Source organism: Ascaphus truei, chromosome 7 (assembly GCF_040206685.1).
Source record: "Ascaphus truei isolate aAscTru1 chromosome 7, aAscTru1.hap1, whole genome shotgun sequence".
NCBI classification, from domain to species: Eukaryota; Metazoa; Chordata; class Amphibia; order Anura; family Ascaphidae; genus Ascaphus; species Ascaphus truei.
The window spans coordinates 30985491-31002487 of NC_134489.1; the positions used below are offsets into that span (position 1 = coordinate 30985491).

General features: G+C 43.9%; 1 protein-coding gene across 1 annotated transcript in view; it reads right to left on the reverse strand.

The window, feature by feature from the left end:
* Positions 1 to 2494: 2494 nt before the first annotated feature.
* LOC142498501 (extracellular calcium-sensing receptor-like) overlaps positions 2495 to 16997 on the reverse strand; it is a 34723-nt gene continuing 20220 nt past the window's right edge. Inside the window, exons 4-5 of the mRNA XM_075606735.1 lie at positions 11090 to 11213; positions 2495 to 3411 (exon numbers count right to left, since the gene is read on the reverse strand). Of these exons, the coding sequence (XP_075462850.1) occupies positions 2495 to 3411; positions 11090 to 11213 (1041 nt within the window). The remainder of the gene's footprint in view (positions 3412 to 11089; positions 11214 to 16997) is intronic.

Consider the following 16997-nt stretch of genomic DNA (forward strand, 5'->3'; position numbering starts at 1 on the left):
TGTGACATCACCTCGCTCTACACATGCATAAATCATAGAGATGGATATGAAGCTGTAGATAGGGCCTTATCAAAAGATCTAGATATGCCCGATGAACAGGCTAACTTCATTTTAGACGGTATAAAGTTCATCTTGGAACATAACTATTTTTTGTTTGAGGGGGTTTATTACCTGCAAAAATGTGGTACTGCCATGGGCACAAAATTCGCACCCAGCTATGCAAACCTCCTTATGGGAGCTTGGGAGGAAGACCATATTTGGTCCATTACAGAGCTGGGTGTGAATTTGTGCCTATGGCGCAGGTACATAGATGATATTGTGTTTGTTTGGAAAGGCAATGAAGAAAGCCTTAAACAGTTTATCATCTATATTAATGACAATTTACTTAACCTAAAATTCAATTGTGAATATAGTCAAGAAAGAGTTAATTTCTTGGACTTGACTATTTTCATTGAAGAAGGGACAATTAAAACAGAAACCTTCTTCAAAGGTGTAGACATAAATAATTACATATCTACTACAAGTTGTCACCACCCTAAATGGCTAGAAAATGTCCCATACGGACAGATAAGGCGCATTAAGAGAAACTGTACTGTACCAATGTTAGCACTTTCCAAAAACAATCTGCCTTTTTAGAAAAAAGGTTTAAAGAGAAAGATTATAATGATATGACCATACAAGATGCCATTAAAAAAGCTAATGATTTAGATAGAAATGATTTATTGTATAACAAAAAGAAGGTCAAATCAAAAATTATTTTGAGTATTCTTTTCTAACAGATTATAACAGACAATCAGATAAGATTACAAAAATAATTAGGAGACACTGGCACATTATAAAAAATGACCCTGTGCTAGGAGAGATTGTTCCTGAGAATCCAAGTGTGATATTTAGAAGAGCAAAATCTTTGAAGGATAAACTAGCCCCCAGTGCCCTCCCTAAAAAAATCAGTGAGGGGAATAGATGGCTAAGCAGATCCAAAGGCTTTTTTGGCTGCACCACATGCACTGCGTGTAAACATAGGCCTGAGGATAAATTCAGTTTTGTTTCCAACACCACAGGGCAAAGATTTCACACTAAACAACTTTTAACGTGTAAATCCAACTATGTGGTATATCTTATTTCTTGTCCACGTGGATTACAATATGTAGGCCAAACCACAAGAACTGTAACTACACGCATACTTGAGCACATTGGAAATGTACGGAGAGGTGTTACTACACACTACCTGTCCAATCATTTTTTGCAAAAGCATAATGGGGATACATCTGGCCTCAGATTTACAGTGATAGAGCAAGTATTAGCACATTGGAGAGGTGGAGACAGACAAGCAGCTCTCAAGAAAAGAGAAAGCTTCTGGATCTTCACCTTGCAAACACTTGTACCACTAGGTCTCAATGTGGATTTTGAGCTGAGTGCTTTCTTATAAAAGCTGTTTTCTGTGATAATGGTCTATAAATAATGTGATTAAGGTAGAAAATGTATATATTTTGCACTAATTGTGTTTTCTCCTTGTTCTTGCTTTTGAGATACATCAATCGCCGTTTTCAATATATGCTAGAGATAGATTTTGAGCGATTTTACTGTATTTTATTATTTTATATATTTTATATACAATTTTTGAAACAGCATAGTTGTATATGAGATCACTTCGGCAATAGATTTTTTATATATATTAGAATAAAAGTCTATATATTAGAATAGGATTTTTTGTAATAATATTATTAAAGTGATATTTTATTTTGAAGTGTATAACATTGTTGTGTATTTTAGAGTTAATTGTATAACGATGTTGTGATAACTTTGGGAGGACACATGCAGTCTATTACCAATTTATTTCTGCGGACCAATAGGAGGAAAGGTCAGCATAGATTAAAGGGTATAAATAGTATTCTTTCATGGGTTAACGTTACTCCTAACGAAGCCGTCGCTACGTACGGCGAAACGCGTAGAGTGTAACCCCTCTTGCGAGATCCAGAGGGAGAGTGTCTGCTGTGGAGTTCCGGTGGCGTCTGCTATACGCGTTGAAGAAACCGGAAGTGACGTATCGGCTCCCTGAAGCAGCGCAGGACAGAGACCGTGTGAGGAAGCAGCACCGTGCAGAGATCCCGAGAACGCGACTCGGCTGGAATCTACACGTATACACACTTGCTGTTTTTCATTCGGAATCCTGTAAGCCTCCATTTTTTACCAATGCTGGATAAATGTCTACATTTTAAGTTTTGGATTGGTGTCTCTCTTTTGGATTTCTACCTCCTAATTGTTGCTCCTTTGTGAATTGACATCATTTTATTATTATAGATGTCCACAGATAGTTGATATCTCCAATATTCAGTGATTATCAGTATCTAGCTTCTTGATTTATGCTCACATTCATCAATGGTCATTCTGGACTGTTAGAACCCTGAGCTATAGTTTCCATAGCCATGTCTTTCAGATCTAAGCCATATAGTCACGTTGAGATGATTAGTGAGTGAGGTGAACTAGGTCCTATTCACAATCCTCTCTTATTGCTGCTTCTCCCTGTTATATACTTTTTACTGTTCATCTGAGGCTGTATTATAATAATGTAGCATTTTGGAAAAAATATGAAAACAAGGAGCCCGGAGCTTGAAGATAAGATGGCAAAAACTTCCACAGCCACCATGTGTTTGCCTTTGGTGCTGAGATAAGCTGGGATAAATGTCACCCAAACACTGGCAAAAACCAGCATGCTGAAAGTGATAAACTTGGCTTCATTAAAGGTGTCAGGGAGATTCCTGGCCAGAAATGCCACTAGGAGGCTAATCAAGGCCAAGAGACCCATATAGCCCAAGACGCATGAAAATAACACGTTGGATCCCTCATTGCATTCAATAACTATGGTTCCAATCTCTGCTGTCATATTGAGTTCTGCAAAGGGGGGAGAACTGGCCAGCCAGACAGTGCACAAGATTATCTGGATCATTGTACAGAAAGGAACAATATATTTGGGAATCCTGAATCCCACCAGCTTTCTTATCCTGCTGTCCGGATTGGTAGCACTGAACACCATGATGACAGTAATAGTTTTGGCCAGTATCACGGAAAGGCAAACAGAGAATATGACTCCAAACACCACCTGGCGAAGCATGCAGGTTGTCATACTCGGGTGACCAATGAATACCAAGGAGCAGAGGAAGCAGAGAATGAGGGAGATGAGGAGGAGGAAGCTTAACTCTCTGTTATTGGCCTTTACTATGGGAGTCTTGCGCTTTATTATGAACAAGCAGAGCACAGAAACTGTGAGCAAACACAAAATGATTGAAATACCAGCCAAAGAGGCTCCTAAAAACTCTTCATAGGAGAGGAACTGGACGATTTTTGGCACACACACCTCTTTTAAGGTATCATGCCATTTATCTTCTGGGCACTTGAGGCATTCACTGATATCTAGAAAAAAATTATGAAAATAATTATTAGATAAAAATGGATACTGAGTTTTTACATAGAGTATATAGCATAGACAACACAATCACTTCTCCTGTCTTGATGACAAAGTTAATAGTGTGACAATAGGGGGTAGCCAGCCATCATTAATAAAGGTCATGTCCAGCCATTTACCCCTGAAACTGTACGCCAAGGGCTGAAGTGTCAGCTCTTGGGACCAATTGGGCACGTTGATGTGTTTCCCCATATTTCTGTTCTCATTTTACAGTCAGAAAAAGGGGGGAAGGGAAACACAAAATTATTGTGCCGCTAAAAGAATTCACTAAACTGCACACCACTAAGTGTAAAAAATAACTTTTAATAAATTTACTTAAACATATATTACCAAAGAATTGTGTAACGTAAATTAAAAATGAATGAAATCAGCAATATCAAGCATCTACAGTATGTAATCTAGTATATATGATTATGCTATCCCAATTAACCAGCTAATGATGGTAATATATGTTTTAAGTAAATTTATTAAAAGTTATTTTTTACACTTAGTGGTATTCAGTTTAGTGAAATTTTTAGGGGCACAATCATTTTGTGTTTCCCTTCCCCCGTTTTTCTAATTCACTTTTCAGTTCACAGTTTGCACCCACAATTTGATTACCTGATTTATTTATTTATATAACTACTCAATTAGTATGGTTCTGTTATCACTCCCTATCCCTTTCCTGTTGTTTCTCATTTTACAGTCCCCTGCAGGAATGTATGCTAGGGATGCTATGTATAGTTGGGATCCCTGTTAGGAAATAGCTGTAAGACAGGGACATTGGGAGCAGGAGATTAAGGGTGGATATTGGGGTGCAAGTAGGGTTAAAAAAAACTGTATGTATTACTGACCGGAGTAGCCGGTAGAACTGTTATGTTACACACAAATAGTGTATAATTTGCGGGTACCTGTCTGTACATAAGGACGGTGTGGACTATGGAAGTATAGCAAAAACCTGTACTAAAGTATAGCAAAAACCTGACCTGTTTAGGGGCTTTTGGGGTTCCTGGTATCCTAGAGCAGTGGTGCACAAACTTTCCAGTGTGTGCCCCCCTTCCTGCTTCCCTCCCTGCTCGTGCCCCCTCTCCCTTACCTCCTGCCCAGCTTCAAATGACACTGCAGGGTCATGTGACGTCACATTGCCATGCCAACATGATGTCACATGACCCAACGGCGTCATTTGACTCCACGTTGCCATGGCGATGTGTAGCCGAAGAGAAGGTAAGTGAAGTTGTAGAGGCTTCACGCGATCCCCCGGCATTAATTTAAATGCCTTGTGTCACGATGGACACCAACTTTATCAACACATTTATATTTCTGGGTACTCGATTGAACAGAACAAGTTGCAAAATAAATTGTGATTTATTTCCTTAATAGACAAACACACAATATCTGCAGAATACACTTAAAACAAGACTTACTGGGATAAGGGAACAAAATAAATTGTCCTTTGCCTGCAAGCGCAAGAAATGCAGTCTTGATTTTAAGGTCACGTGGCCAGATCGCAAGTTGCCGGTCTAATAACTCAGTCACCTCAAAGAATTACGTAGAGATTCGTTAGAATTCGTTTGAGTCACCAGGGCTAACGAATTCCGACGTTTGGGGCAAATCCTTAGTTACAGTGTTATTAACCCCTTCTCTCTGGGACCGGTTGCCGCTGTGCTGGAACAAAGTCTTGCGTATTCACATCATGGATCAAAAATCACGAACACCCCGGGGATACCTCGGGAGCTGCAGTAATAGACTGGCCAAGGCTATCTCTAACATGTGGACCCAATCCCCTCGTGGGAAAAATTTAACCCACCAATGGTCGTGTTGCCCACAGTTCATAAGACCGGGCAAAAGGCTTTCCGGTGTGCAAAGCGCATGGGTCAGTTTGACACCCATGCCACTTAGCATACCTGGGATACACCCATACCTTGGTGCCTCGGAGTCTGAGATTTGGCCCAGAGGTGTCAATGACCCGGCCTTTGTTATACATCAGAATGCCGGCCGTGTATACATTGTGGGTCTCTGGGCCTTTTCATCCGTGACACTTCGTTAGACTGGGTGTCGCCAACTCAGCGAGACCCCTTTGAAGTGCAGTTATGAAAATACTCCCAGCTCATTCACCCATATCACATTTGTATGTCCGAGGAATTCTTTCCCGGGCTTAAAGAACAGACCCTGCCTTTACATTTTAAATCTACAGTTTTTACACATTTTATTCAAACATCATGTTCTGCTTGTGCTACAACTGTAATTTCTATATGTAGGTGCATGTAGTGTTTAATCATATTTGCTCCCAAAAATCAGGGTGCTGGGTGCTCTCGTTCCCGAGTTAGCCTTTGTAATTGAAAAGCTGGGTCAGGGGAAGCGAGGTTCCCGCACTTCTCACGTCAATTGACCCACTTCCCACGACAATAGACTTTCTGCCTTTCATGTTACAAAGTTAACAGCAGGCCTCCAGGAACCAGGAACTCAGGCCTCAGCGTAGCAGCAGCAGGCTTGGAGGAAACTGGAACGAGTATAACGAACTAGAACAATAACAACAGAGATAAGTAACGAGAGATAACAAGCAAGGAGGCTTGTGGCAAAACACAGGTAACATCCAAGAAGGATTATGCTCAGCAGAGAAGCATTGTGGGAATGCACTATTTAAAAGGTCAGCGAACAAATAGCAGAAGGGGTGTGTGACAGCATTGCTCTAATGACTAAGCCCAGCCTGGGGCTGCAGTCATAGCTTGCACAGCTGCTGTAGATACCAGGGGGAGTGTTCCAGGACTGCACAGGTCTGCAAGGCAAGGTAATCAGTAAAATGAGGTGTGAATTTCTTACAGTACCCCCCCCCCCTTCAGGTGAGGCGAACATAACCACTCCTAGAGTTTGGGGACCTGTAATTGTTCTGGAATTTTCTAGGATGGAGAGTAGAGTTGTGGTCCAGAGACTCGTGAGCACTCCCTTGCGTATCCCCCCTCCCGGTGAGAACTGCGGCCAGACAGGGCCATTAATAGGTCTCGGGGACATGGAGTTGTTCCTAAAGTGCTTTAGGCGGGAAGGGGATCCGTAAACCAGCAGTACACTGGCGAGTACCTTTTTGGTATATGAGAGTGGTAGCACCGAAATACCTGGTGCGTGGCTCGCCACGAGAAATGACTTGGGCATCCAGAGCGGAGTTGAAACAGGAGTTTCCAGAACATTAAGGGCAGAAGGGCCCCAGCTGAGTGCCTGGTCCCTAGTAATCGTACCAGAGTGCGGGCCAAGAGGCACCAATAATTGATCGGGTATAACAGGAAGACCCTCCGGACAGGCAAAGTTTTTGCTGAAATTTGCATGTAGGATTTTGAGAGGATCCTTTCCTCCAACGATTTTCTGGGTAGTGCCAGGTATAGGTATGATAGATGATAAGGCGAGTGGTAAACCAGGTTAGTGACCGAAATCTTGGGGTACGAACTGGGGATTTCCAACACAGGGGAAACAATAGGTACTGCAGAAGGTTTCGAGAGAGACAACCATGAGTTTGCAGCAGCAGAGAAGCAATCAGCAGTGGAGCTCCCAAATACTGTAGAACCCTCAGTGAGAGATAGTATTGTCTGGGGAGTGGGGGTCACAAAGTCCAAGGCAGCGTGTAAAGTTCTAGTGACAATAGGGAGAGAAACCCCATACTTAAAGTCATTCTGGGGTACTTCAGGGGCCACCAAATGGCCAGTGAAAAGAAACTGCCCTCCTGCACTGGAGATTTGGAGTGCGGCAAGGTTTACTTCAGATATGGCACCAGAGTCCGGGGAAGGTATGCTGGTCTTTGCAGAGATTAGAACAAGCACATGGGGTGGACTACGTGCTGCAATGAACTCCAAGGTCATCATATTTGTCATAAGAGTGGGAGTAGGAATAGGCTCTGAAGCTTTAATATCTGGAACTTGAGAATCAGGCAGTGCAGGGGCAGCGGAGGGAGGGGAGCTAATGTCTGGAGCTGGAGGCTCAGAATCTGTAACAGGGACATCTGGCACTGCAGGGACATTGGTAGGAGGAGAACTAGCATCAGGAGCTGGTGCCTCGGAATCAGTGATGGGTACTGGGGAAGTTAGAGAGTCAATAAGTGGTAAGTTGGAACCGGGGAAACTCTTAATAGCAGAAACCTTAGAAGAAAAAAGAATCTTATCCAAAACTGCAAGGGCTCTAACAAAAGGGGTACTTGTCATGACAAAATAAGAAATAGTTATGTTTACTAGTGCGAAAATTCTGATAACGAAACTGCCATTCAGTGATGTTGGTGTCTTGGTTTCACTAGTGAGAAAATCAGATACAGTGGTAAGTGACTTAGAATCAATCATGGAAATTCTAGGTCTGCTGGACATGTATGAGAAGGTACCCTATAACACAGGAGTTTTAATCTTAGGCCTGAATAATCCAACGGTTGCTGGAGCACATTTAGATGCAGTGCCAAAGAACTGAGGTTTAGCAAGGGAAGGAGTGTTTGGGAAATCAGAAAGGACAACAGAGTCCCTGACAAGGGGATTCCAGCTCTCTGAGTGACCGAGAACTTCAGCGAAATACCTGGAGTGGGAATTCTGTGAACAGGCTTAGGGAAAAAAAAGGTTCCTGAATACTTTTAACTGGAACCAGTATTTTAACAGAACATTCAGGGATCGCGGCAGCGGAAACTTTAGCTTAACCAGGGGGATTATAACAATGAATATCCAAGGACTCCGCAACCTTAGGGGATTCATTCAGTGCAATCTCTGCTGTTAGAAAGGACACATTAGCCTGGGAGCAGCAAGAATTTACATGGGTTAACGCAGATGGTACATGAGAGTCAAAAAGAGGGAGATTTGCCTCTGAAATAGGGGACACAAGGAGTTCCTCCTCTGGAGCCAAGGACATGACCTTGGCTAGCGAACAGGGAATTACCAAAGGAGACTCATAGAGCTGTCCCGCAGGGGTTAATACAGGAAAAACCTTGGGAACAGAGCTTAAGGATTCTAACTTAGAAAGTGGAAGCAGAAGGGGTTCCTTCTCTGGCGTGGGGAGCACGCAGAGCTGCCTTGCAGGGGTTAAAACCGGAAAAACCTCAAGGGCAGGAGTCAGGGATTCTGAGTTAGAAAGTGATGGTAGAAGGGGTTCATTCTAAGACACTAGGGCCATTGCTTTGGCTTGGGAAATACAAGTATACTCCACGGGAACCTCACAAGCATGACTGGCAGGGGTTAACGCAGACATATCCTTGGGGTCTAAGCAATAGTAGGTGAAATTAGGGCTAGAAATCGTGGCAGCTTCTACCTTAGAGGGCAGTGATAGTGGGGTGGCTTGGCCATTTTTAGGAGAGGGAGGAACCCCCACAGGTTTAGCAACAGGACTAACAAAAAAGGGTTTGTGAATCGTCCGTGCGTAGGCGGCGAGGAGATGTTCACGCTCACTTATGTTCCTGTCAAATTCTAGGAATAATTTAAGGGTGTTGTCTATGGCCTGAGCCAGTACCCCAAAATATGCAGTTTCCAGACCCGTAGTGGACATAAGAAGGATCAGTTGGGAGTACTGGGCTTGTAACATCTTCTTTACCTCTCTGCATTCCTGAGATTTGGTAAGGATTTCTTTACGTGTCTTTCTGCAGGGGTTAAACCTTCATACATACAAGCAAGATTAGGCGGAGGCAGTCTTTCAAACAGATACTGTTCTTCAAACAGGGACCGTTCCGCAGACTGGGACATAGGTTCAGTTAAACATTTACAAACCCCCGCCATGGCGCAGTCTGGTTTTGTGGGGCTTAGCATACTGTTACGGTTGTGCTCGCCACAAACTGGGGCCGGACCGCATGGCTGGGTTATGAAATCACCGACCTTAGGCTACGCAGACTGGTCTGGAGTGCGAAGTTCATAGTCAAACAGGCCGGGTTCAGGATTGGAGAGAACAGCGTAATCATTGGACGAGCCAGAGTCGGGATAGGAGATATCTGGGTTGTCGTAGTCAAAGCAGGGAGTCAGCAACAGGAAATCAAGCAGGTCCTCCTGATTCAGCGTAATCGCTGCAGGTCGGGAACAGGGATTGCACGTGTGGTGTCCACGTCCCATGGCGCCGGTCTAGGAGAGGGAAGGCTGACCGGAGTGGGGAAACCACCAGGCAGCACTGGTAAACCAGTGCTTCAGCGCAAAGTTCAAGCAGGCATCTGCGAAGGGAGAGAGCAGCAGGCCACGGCATCCAAACAATACCTCTGCTGTGGGTGAATGCAGCAGGTAGTAGAATCCTGGCAGGCAGAACACAGGCTTCTGAAGAAAGAAACAGCAGGCCTCCAGGAACCAGGAACTCAGGCCTCAGCGTAGCAGCAGCAGGCTTGGAGGAAACTAGAACGAGTACAAGGAACTAGAACAATAACAACAGAGATAAGTAATGAGAGATAACAAGCAAGGAGGCTTGTGGAAACACAGGTAATATCCAAGAAGGATTATGCTCAGCAGAGAAGCATTGTGGGGAATGCAGTATTTAAAGGTCAGCGAACCAATAGCAGAAGGTGCGTGTGACAGCATTGCTCTAATGACTGAGCCCAGGCTGGGGCTACAGTCATAGCTTGCACAGCTGCTGTAGATACCAGGGGGAGTGTTCCAGGACTGCACAGGTCTGCAAGGCAAGGTAGTCAGTAAACTGAGGTGTGGATTTCTTACAAAGATCACCTCTTAGAGTATGTGGCCAATACAACTGATAGTGAAACATAACAACTCAGGGGTTATTATCAGAATAGATACTTGTAGCAAAACTATACGATACTATACTATATAAGATACTGTACATCTGCTACACAGAGATTTCTGGCAAGCCGCCATATTTCAGATCAATGTTCAAAGGAGAGAACGGTCACTATTTGATACTAACTAGAATATTTGCTACCAAACTACGTTATATCATGAGAGATTCTCAGTAGTCTCAATAAACAAACCGTAGCATCCTCAACCATCACTGAGCAAGGTGTAGAGATCTTCATAAATGAATGAAACCTGAGGCATTGTATGCCATCATACTTCCCCTGTATATATTATCAACACTGTTTGGTTGTTTTTTTCTGTTATATATTCACCTTTGTTTTAAAACCATGTCTATTAAAGTTTGAAGTTTGAATTAAATCATTTCTACAAGGTGTAGTGCACCACTAAGAGATTTCTCTTTTCTACAAGTGCACCAGCGTACTTCTCCTTTAAAGTTAATAGGTTCCAAGAAAGAGTTGTCCAAATTCACATAAGGATTTCAATATGGTTTCCTAATCCATTGTTTTGCAATCTCTTCATGCACATCAAACTATTATTTATAGTATGTCTACAGTATATTGATTTTTTGAGAATTTGTAATTAGGGGCAGACCCCTGCACCCTATTCTATGTTGCAAAATAAAGTGATACGTTGAGATGGGCAAATTTGTTTGGCGAATTTGGATCCACAGCATATCGGCCGGTTCCTGTGGTCCACAGATTTCAGCAGATCAATCTAAAAAAGGGCGATTCGCGTTTTTGTGGATTTATTATTATGATTACTAATACACCCTGTGGATTACACAATCCAGCCATCAGGTATATGAAGGACTAACCATAGATTTCAGGGTAATGAATTGCTAATATTTTTCAGTAACTAAATTAGTAAACATATTGAAAGTACAGTAATTGTAAGGGTAAGTATTACACACCAGCAGGGTTGAGGATCTCCCCTTCGGAGCATGGTATACAATCAAAACAGCAGATCTTTTGCCCTTGGCGTGTGGCTCTTCGTTGGCCTTTTGGGCATGGGGCACTGCAGACTGATAAAGGAGCCTGAAAGAAAGTGAGCTGAGAAGAATTATGTTATGTCCATTTTACAATACAATTGCGTGCGTCTATTGAGTCTATATATCAAGATCAATAGCATCAACACAAGCACAAGGTCTGTTCTCTATTGCCATGATATAAGCATGGAAATATAAGTGGTTGCAGTGAATCAGTTAGGAAGTGTTGGGTTGGTGGTATTATAGTTCAGAGTACATAGCCATTATGGTATAGTGCATGATGTATATTCTAGTTCCAAAATCTTATCCCTGCTGCCGCTTTTATTTACCCAGATATAAAAAAGACCACTAAACTTCCATCTCAAACGTTTTACTCAATTTTTGGGGTTACCTGTGCAAACTGGAATTTCTATAGCCCTAATATCGCATTACCAATGGGGTTGACCGGTTGAGTTATATTAGCAGATAAAACCATGTGCACAATTCATGTGCTTTTATCTTTGGGGGGAGGGTGGAGATTTGCATAGCTATTTAATCCTAAAACTATACATGATTAGTGAATGTTCCAGTCTTGGATCTCAGACTGATCTCATGCACAGTCTCTGATTATATATCCTTATATATAAAGGATGGCTAAAGTTGGAAATCACTGAGCTCCGATAAGGGAGCTCCATCCCACATCAACTGCATTGACTTTAACGAAGGATCTAGCTTGGATACTCCTTACCAGAGCTTAGCGAATCTTGCCTTATATGTTTTTCGTTTGACTTTTATAGAATACTACATATTGAAATTCTTTTAAGTAGAAATCTTTAAAGTAGTGTGGAAGTTTAAAAAAGGAAGCTCAAAAAGAAGTGGGAAAAGTGGACACCATCCTCTGCTTCTGATTCCTGCATTTGAACTACTGCACCGACACACTTTATTAGAGCAAATACCCGGTATGTACCTGGCAGATACCTGGAATGCGCCGCTCCTCACCTCTGACAAGCCCCGTTGCATTTGCCTTCCCAGCCTGGGTTCATGCCTGGCTGATGGGCGGCTGATCTGTTAAATGATAATGATTAGGATTTAATAGGCTGCAATGCTTCGCGTGTCTGCCAGATGGCATAAATTCATGAATTGTAATGCAGTATATATATATATACTGTGCAGTATTGCAGCCAGCGGGAATAAAATGCTTCAATCCCTGCCTGGAAAATAACTCAATGCACTCGGGCAGAAAACAGTCACAAACCTCAATACACCCGGGTATACCCGAATTCGTGGGACTAGCCAAGCTCGAATAAAGTGTGTCGCCAGTGTACGCTGGAAAGGAGTATATCATCCCAGACTGCACATCTCAACACATTACTATTGCTGTGATTCCGCCTTTACTTTTTATATTTGCTGTAACCTCACTTATTTTCAAATTATGCACTTCCTTCCACCAGCCTCATCATGTCTCTAACTCTATTCATATTTCGCCATCTCTCCTTACTTCACCACTTCTCAGTTCACATGAACTCCTCTCTTACCTGTGCCCTCTGTCACCATACAGCTATACATCCTGCACTAAAACACACCCCTACAAATCATCCTCACACATTCTCTTTCTGTCCATGCTTCTCCTCCTCGCTTCTGGGGATATCTCTCCCAATCCTGGTCCCTGCCTTATTTCTACATGCTCTCGTCCTCGCCTTCCACATGCAACTTCTACTCCTTCTGGTGTAAACCCCTCCAACCTCATACCCATCCCCTGCCACCCTCCCTCCTGTCTCCATTTCTCCTGTGCCCTTTGGAATGCTCGCTCCCTCTCTAACAAGTTCCTCTCTGTGCATGACTTCTTTCTCTCTCACTCTCTGCTCCTATTTGCCATAACAGAGACCTGGCTCACTCAGTCTGACTCTGCTCTGGAAGCTGCCCTCTCTTATGGTGGCCTTTCCTTCTCCCACATTCCGCGCCCTGATGGCAAGGGTGGAGGCGTGGGGCTCCTGCTCTCCTCTCTCTGCTGCTACCGAACCGTTCCTATTCCTCCCTCTTGCTTTTCCCTCCTTTGAGGTTCACACAGTCCAGATCTTCTCTCCTCTCCCGGTCCATGTGGTGGTCATCTATCGCCCACCTTCCTCTACTCATCCCCCTTCTGCCTTTCTCTCTCACTTTGAATCCTGGCTCTCTTTCTTTCTCTCCTCAGACTCCCCTGTTCTTCTCCTTGGGGACTTCAATTGCCACATTGATGACCCCTCTCTCCCTTGGGCTTCCCGCTTTCTTTCTCTAACCTCTTCTTTTGGCCTTCAACAGTGAACTGAAGCCAACACCCACAAGGATGGACACTACCTAGACCTGGTTTTCACTAAAAACTTCTCTCTCTCCGATTTCTCCATTTCCCCTTTTCCTCTCTCTGACCATCACCTCATCTCATTTTCGCTCTCTCGCTTCTCTCCATCTCCATCTCCACCTCACCCTCAATTTTGCAGAAACCTGCGCTCTATTAACCTACCAGCTCTTGATTCCACTTTACGCTCCTCCCTCTCCTCTCTCAGTTCTGCTTCAGACCCTGACAACCTGGTCAGGAACTACAACTCTGCCTTATCTTCCTCTCTTGATCTTCATGCCCCACTTTCTCTCTGCCGTCCTCGCCCTTCTAACCCCAGACCCTGGCTAAACTCCCACACACGCATGCTGCGTTCCTCCACTCGTTCCTCTGAACGTCTCTGGAGGAAATCTCATACGCTCGCAGACTTCCTACACTACAAATTTATGCTATCCTGTTTCAACTCTGCCCTCTCTCAGGCTAAACAAACCTACTTTTCATCACTAATCAACACACACAATTCTAACCCACGCCATCTCTTTTATGTCTTTGACTCTCTACTCAGACCACCCTCAGCTGCCTCCTCTTCTTCCTCCATCTCACCTCAGGACTTTGCACACTTTTTTAAGGAAAAGGTGGAATCCATATGGCAGAACATCCCATCTGTTGCCTCCTTCCATCCCACAATGCTTCCCAACTCTCCTCCTGCCTTTCTTGACTCTTTTTCCGCTATCTCGGAGGGGGATGTGTCACTGCTGATCTCCTCTTATCCCTCTACCTCTTTCCCTCTTGATCCCATTCCCTCCCATCTAATAAAACCTCTTGCTCCTTCTATAATCCCTATGCTCACACAGATCTTTAACTCTTCCCTCTACTCTGGTACCTTTCCATCCTCCTTCAAGCATGCAACCGTTATACCATTACTCAAAAACAGCAAGCTTGACCCTACCTGTCCTTCTAACTATCGACCTGTCTCCCTCCTGCCTTTTGTCTCCAAACTCCTTGAACGTTTTGTATTCTCTCGATTGCAACACTTTCTCAACACCTATTCTCTTCTAGACCCTCTACAATCTGGCTTCCGCACTGCTCACTCTACTGAAACAGCCCTCACTAAAATAACTGACGACCTCCATGCTGCCAAAGACAGAGGTCATTACACTCTGCTCATATTACTCGACCTCTCCGCAGCATTCGACACCGTGGATCACCCTCTTCTCCTTCACATTCTCCATACTCTTGGTATTCGGAATAAAGCTTTATCCTGGATCTCCTCTTACCTCTCCCATCGTACTTTCAGTGTCTCTTTTGCCAGCACCTCCTCCACCACTATTGATCTCTCTGTGGGAGTACCCCATTGCTCTGTCCTGGGACCCCTTCTTTTTTCTCTTTACACACTCTCTCTAGGTGACCTAATCACATCTTTTGGGTTTAAATATCACCTCTATGCTGACGACACACAAATTTACCTTTCAACCCCTGACTTTACACCTGCTATACAGAACAAAGTTTCTGAATGCCTCTCTGGAATATCATCCTGGATGGCCATCCGCCGACTGAAACTTAACATGGCAAAAACAGAGCTCCTTATACTTCCTCCCAAACCTGGCCCTACTACCTCCTTCCATATTGCTATTGGAAATACGATCATTCACCCAGTAGCCCAAGCACGCTGCCTAGGGGTTACACTTGATTCCTCTCTCTCATTCTCCTTTCATATTCAAAACGTTTCTAAAACTTGTCGCTTTTTCCTCCGCAATATCACAAAGATACGCCCTTTCCTCTGTTAGTCAACTGCTAAAACTCTGACTCAGGCCCTCATTCTCTCACGTCTCGATTACTGCAAACTCCTGCTGTCCGGCCTTCCTGTCCCTCACCTGTCTCCCCTACAATCTATCCTAAACGCTGCTGCCAGAATCACTCTACTCTTTCCTAAATCTGTCTCCTCATCTCCCCTCCTGAAATCCCTCTCCTGGCTTCCGATTAAATCCCGTATCTCACACTCAATTCTCCTGCTCACTTTTAAAGCTTTACATTCTTCTGCCCCTCCTTACATCTCAGCCCTAATTTCTCGCTATGCCCCATCCCGACTCTTGCGTTCTTCTCAAGGATGTCTTCTTTCTACCCCTTTGTATCTAAATCTCTCTCCCGCCTTAATACTTTCTCACTTTCTGCCCCACACCTCTGGAATGCCCTTCCCCTCAAAACCCGACTAGCGCCCTCGCTATCCACCTTTAAGACTCACCTTAAGACACATAAAGCTTAAAGAAGCATATGAATAGCACTGGATAATCATGGACACATGATACATAAAGCTTGGTCCCCTGCAGACGCACTTACTAGAATTCCCTCCTACTGTCTCTGTACGTTCTCCCTACCTACCAATTAGATTGTAAGCTCCTCGGAGCAGGGACTCCTTCCTTAATGTTACTTTTACAGTATGTCTGAAGCACTTATTCCCATGATCTGTTATTTATATTATTTGTTATTTATATGATATGTATTACTACTGTGAAGCGCTATGTACATTTATGGCGCTATATAAATAAAGACATACAATACAATACAATACTTCGTTAAATTGTATCAGAAACAGGTTTCTCTGCTTTTCAATACTATTTTGGACATACTAAGTGGGTGAAGAAGGGACAAAGATAGCAGTAGGTTTTCTGCAGGTAATTTTTTTTAGGCTTGTGTACAATACATGCAATTACTGTATTTACAGTAGTACAACTTATCTATACTATAATTCTAAGTTTTCCATTTGTTAGTATGTCAGAAGCATCAATATCTCACAAACGGCACTACGTAGCACCACAAAACTTTCACTGGACATTCTGCTGCAGATTTGTAGGTCAATGCAACTATTTGAGCTTCCTATTGTATGTGACTCACCTCCCAAGTTATGGACATTCTAAGTTTCCCTGGCTTTCCAGCAATGTTAGAGGAGGGGCGGGGGCATGGCTACTAAGGGAGGGGGCGTGTCCTTGCATGCTTCGGTGCTGTATGTCTGATGTGAGATGTGCAGGGGAGATGTGGCAGGGGAGATGTGCTGGGAAAGGGGGGGGAGAAAACAGAGTGAGTGTGGGGGGGGAAATGGAGTGAGTGGGGGGGGGGAGAAAACAGAGTAAGTGAGGGGGAGAAAAAAGAGCGAGGGAGGGAGGAGAGTAAATGGAGTGAGTGGGGGGGGAAGAAAATGGAGTGAGTGAAGGAGGAGAAAACAGAGTAAGTAATGGGGGAACGGAGTGATTGAGGTGGGGAGAAAAAGGAGTGAGTGAGGGGGGAGAAAACAGAGTGAGTGAGGGGGGTAAAAAACAGAGGGAGGGGGGAGGGGGAAGAAAACAGATGGAGGGAGGGTGGGGGGAAGAAAATGGAGGGAGGGAGGGTGGGGGGAAGAAAACGGAGGGAGGGAGGGAGGGGGAGAAAAAACGGAGTGAGTGAGGGAGGGGGGAAGAAAATAGAATGTGAGGGGGGGAAAACAGAGTGATTGAGGGGGGGAGAAAATGGAGTGAGTGGGGGGAGAAAACAGAGTGAGTGAGGGTGGAA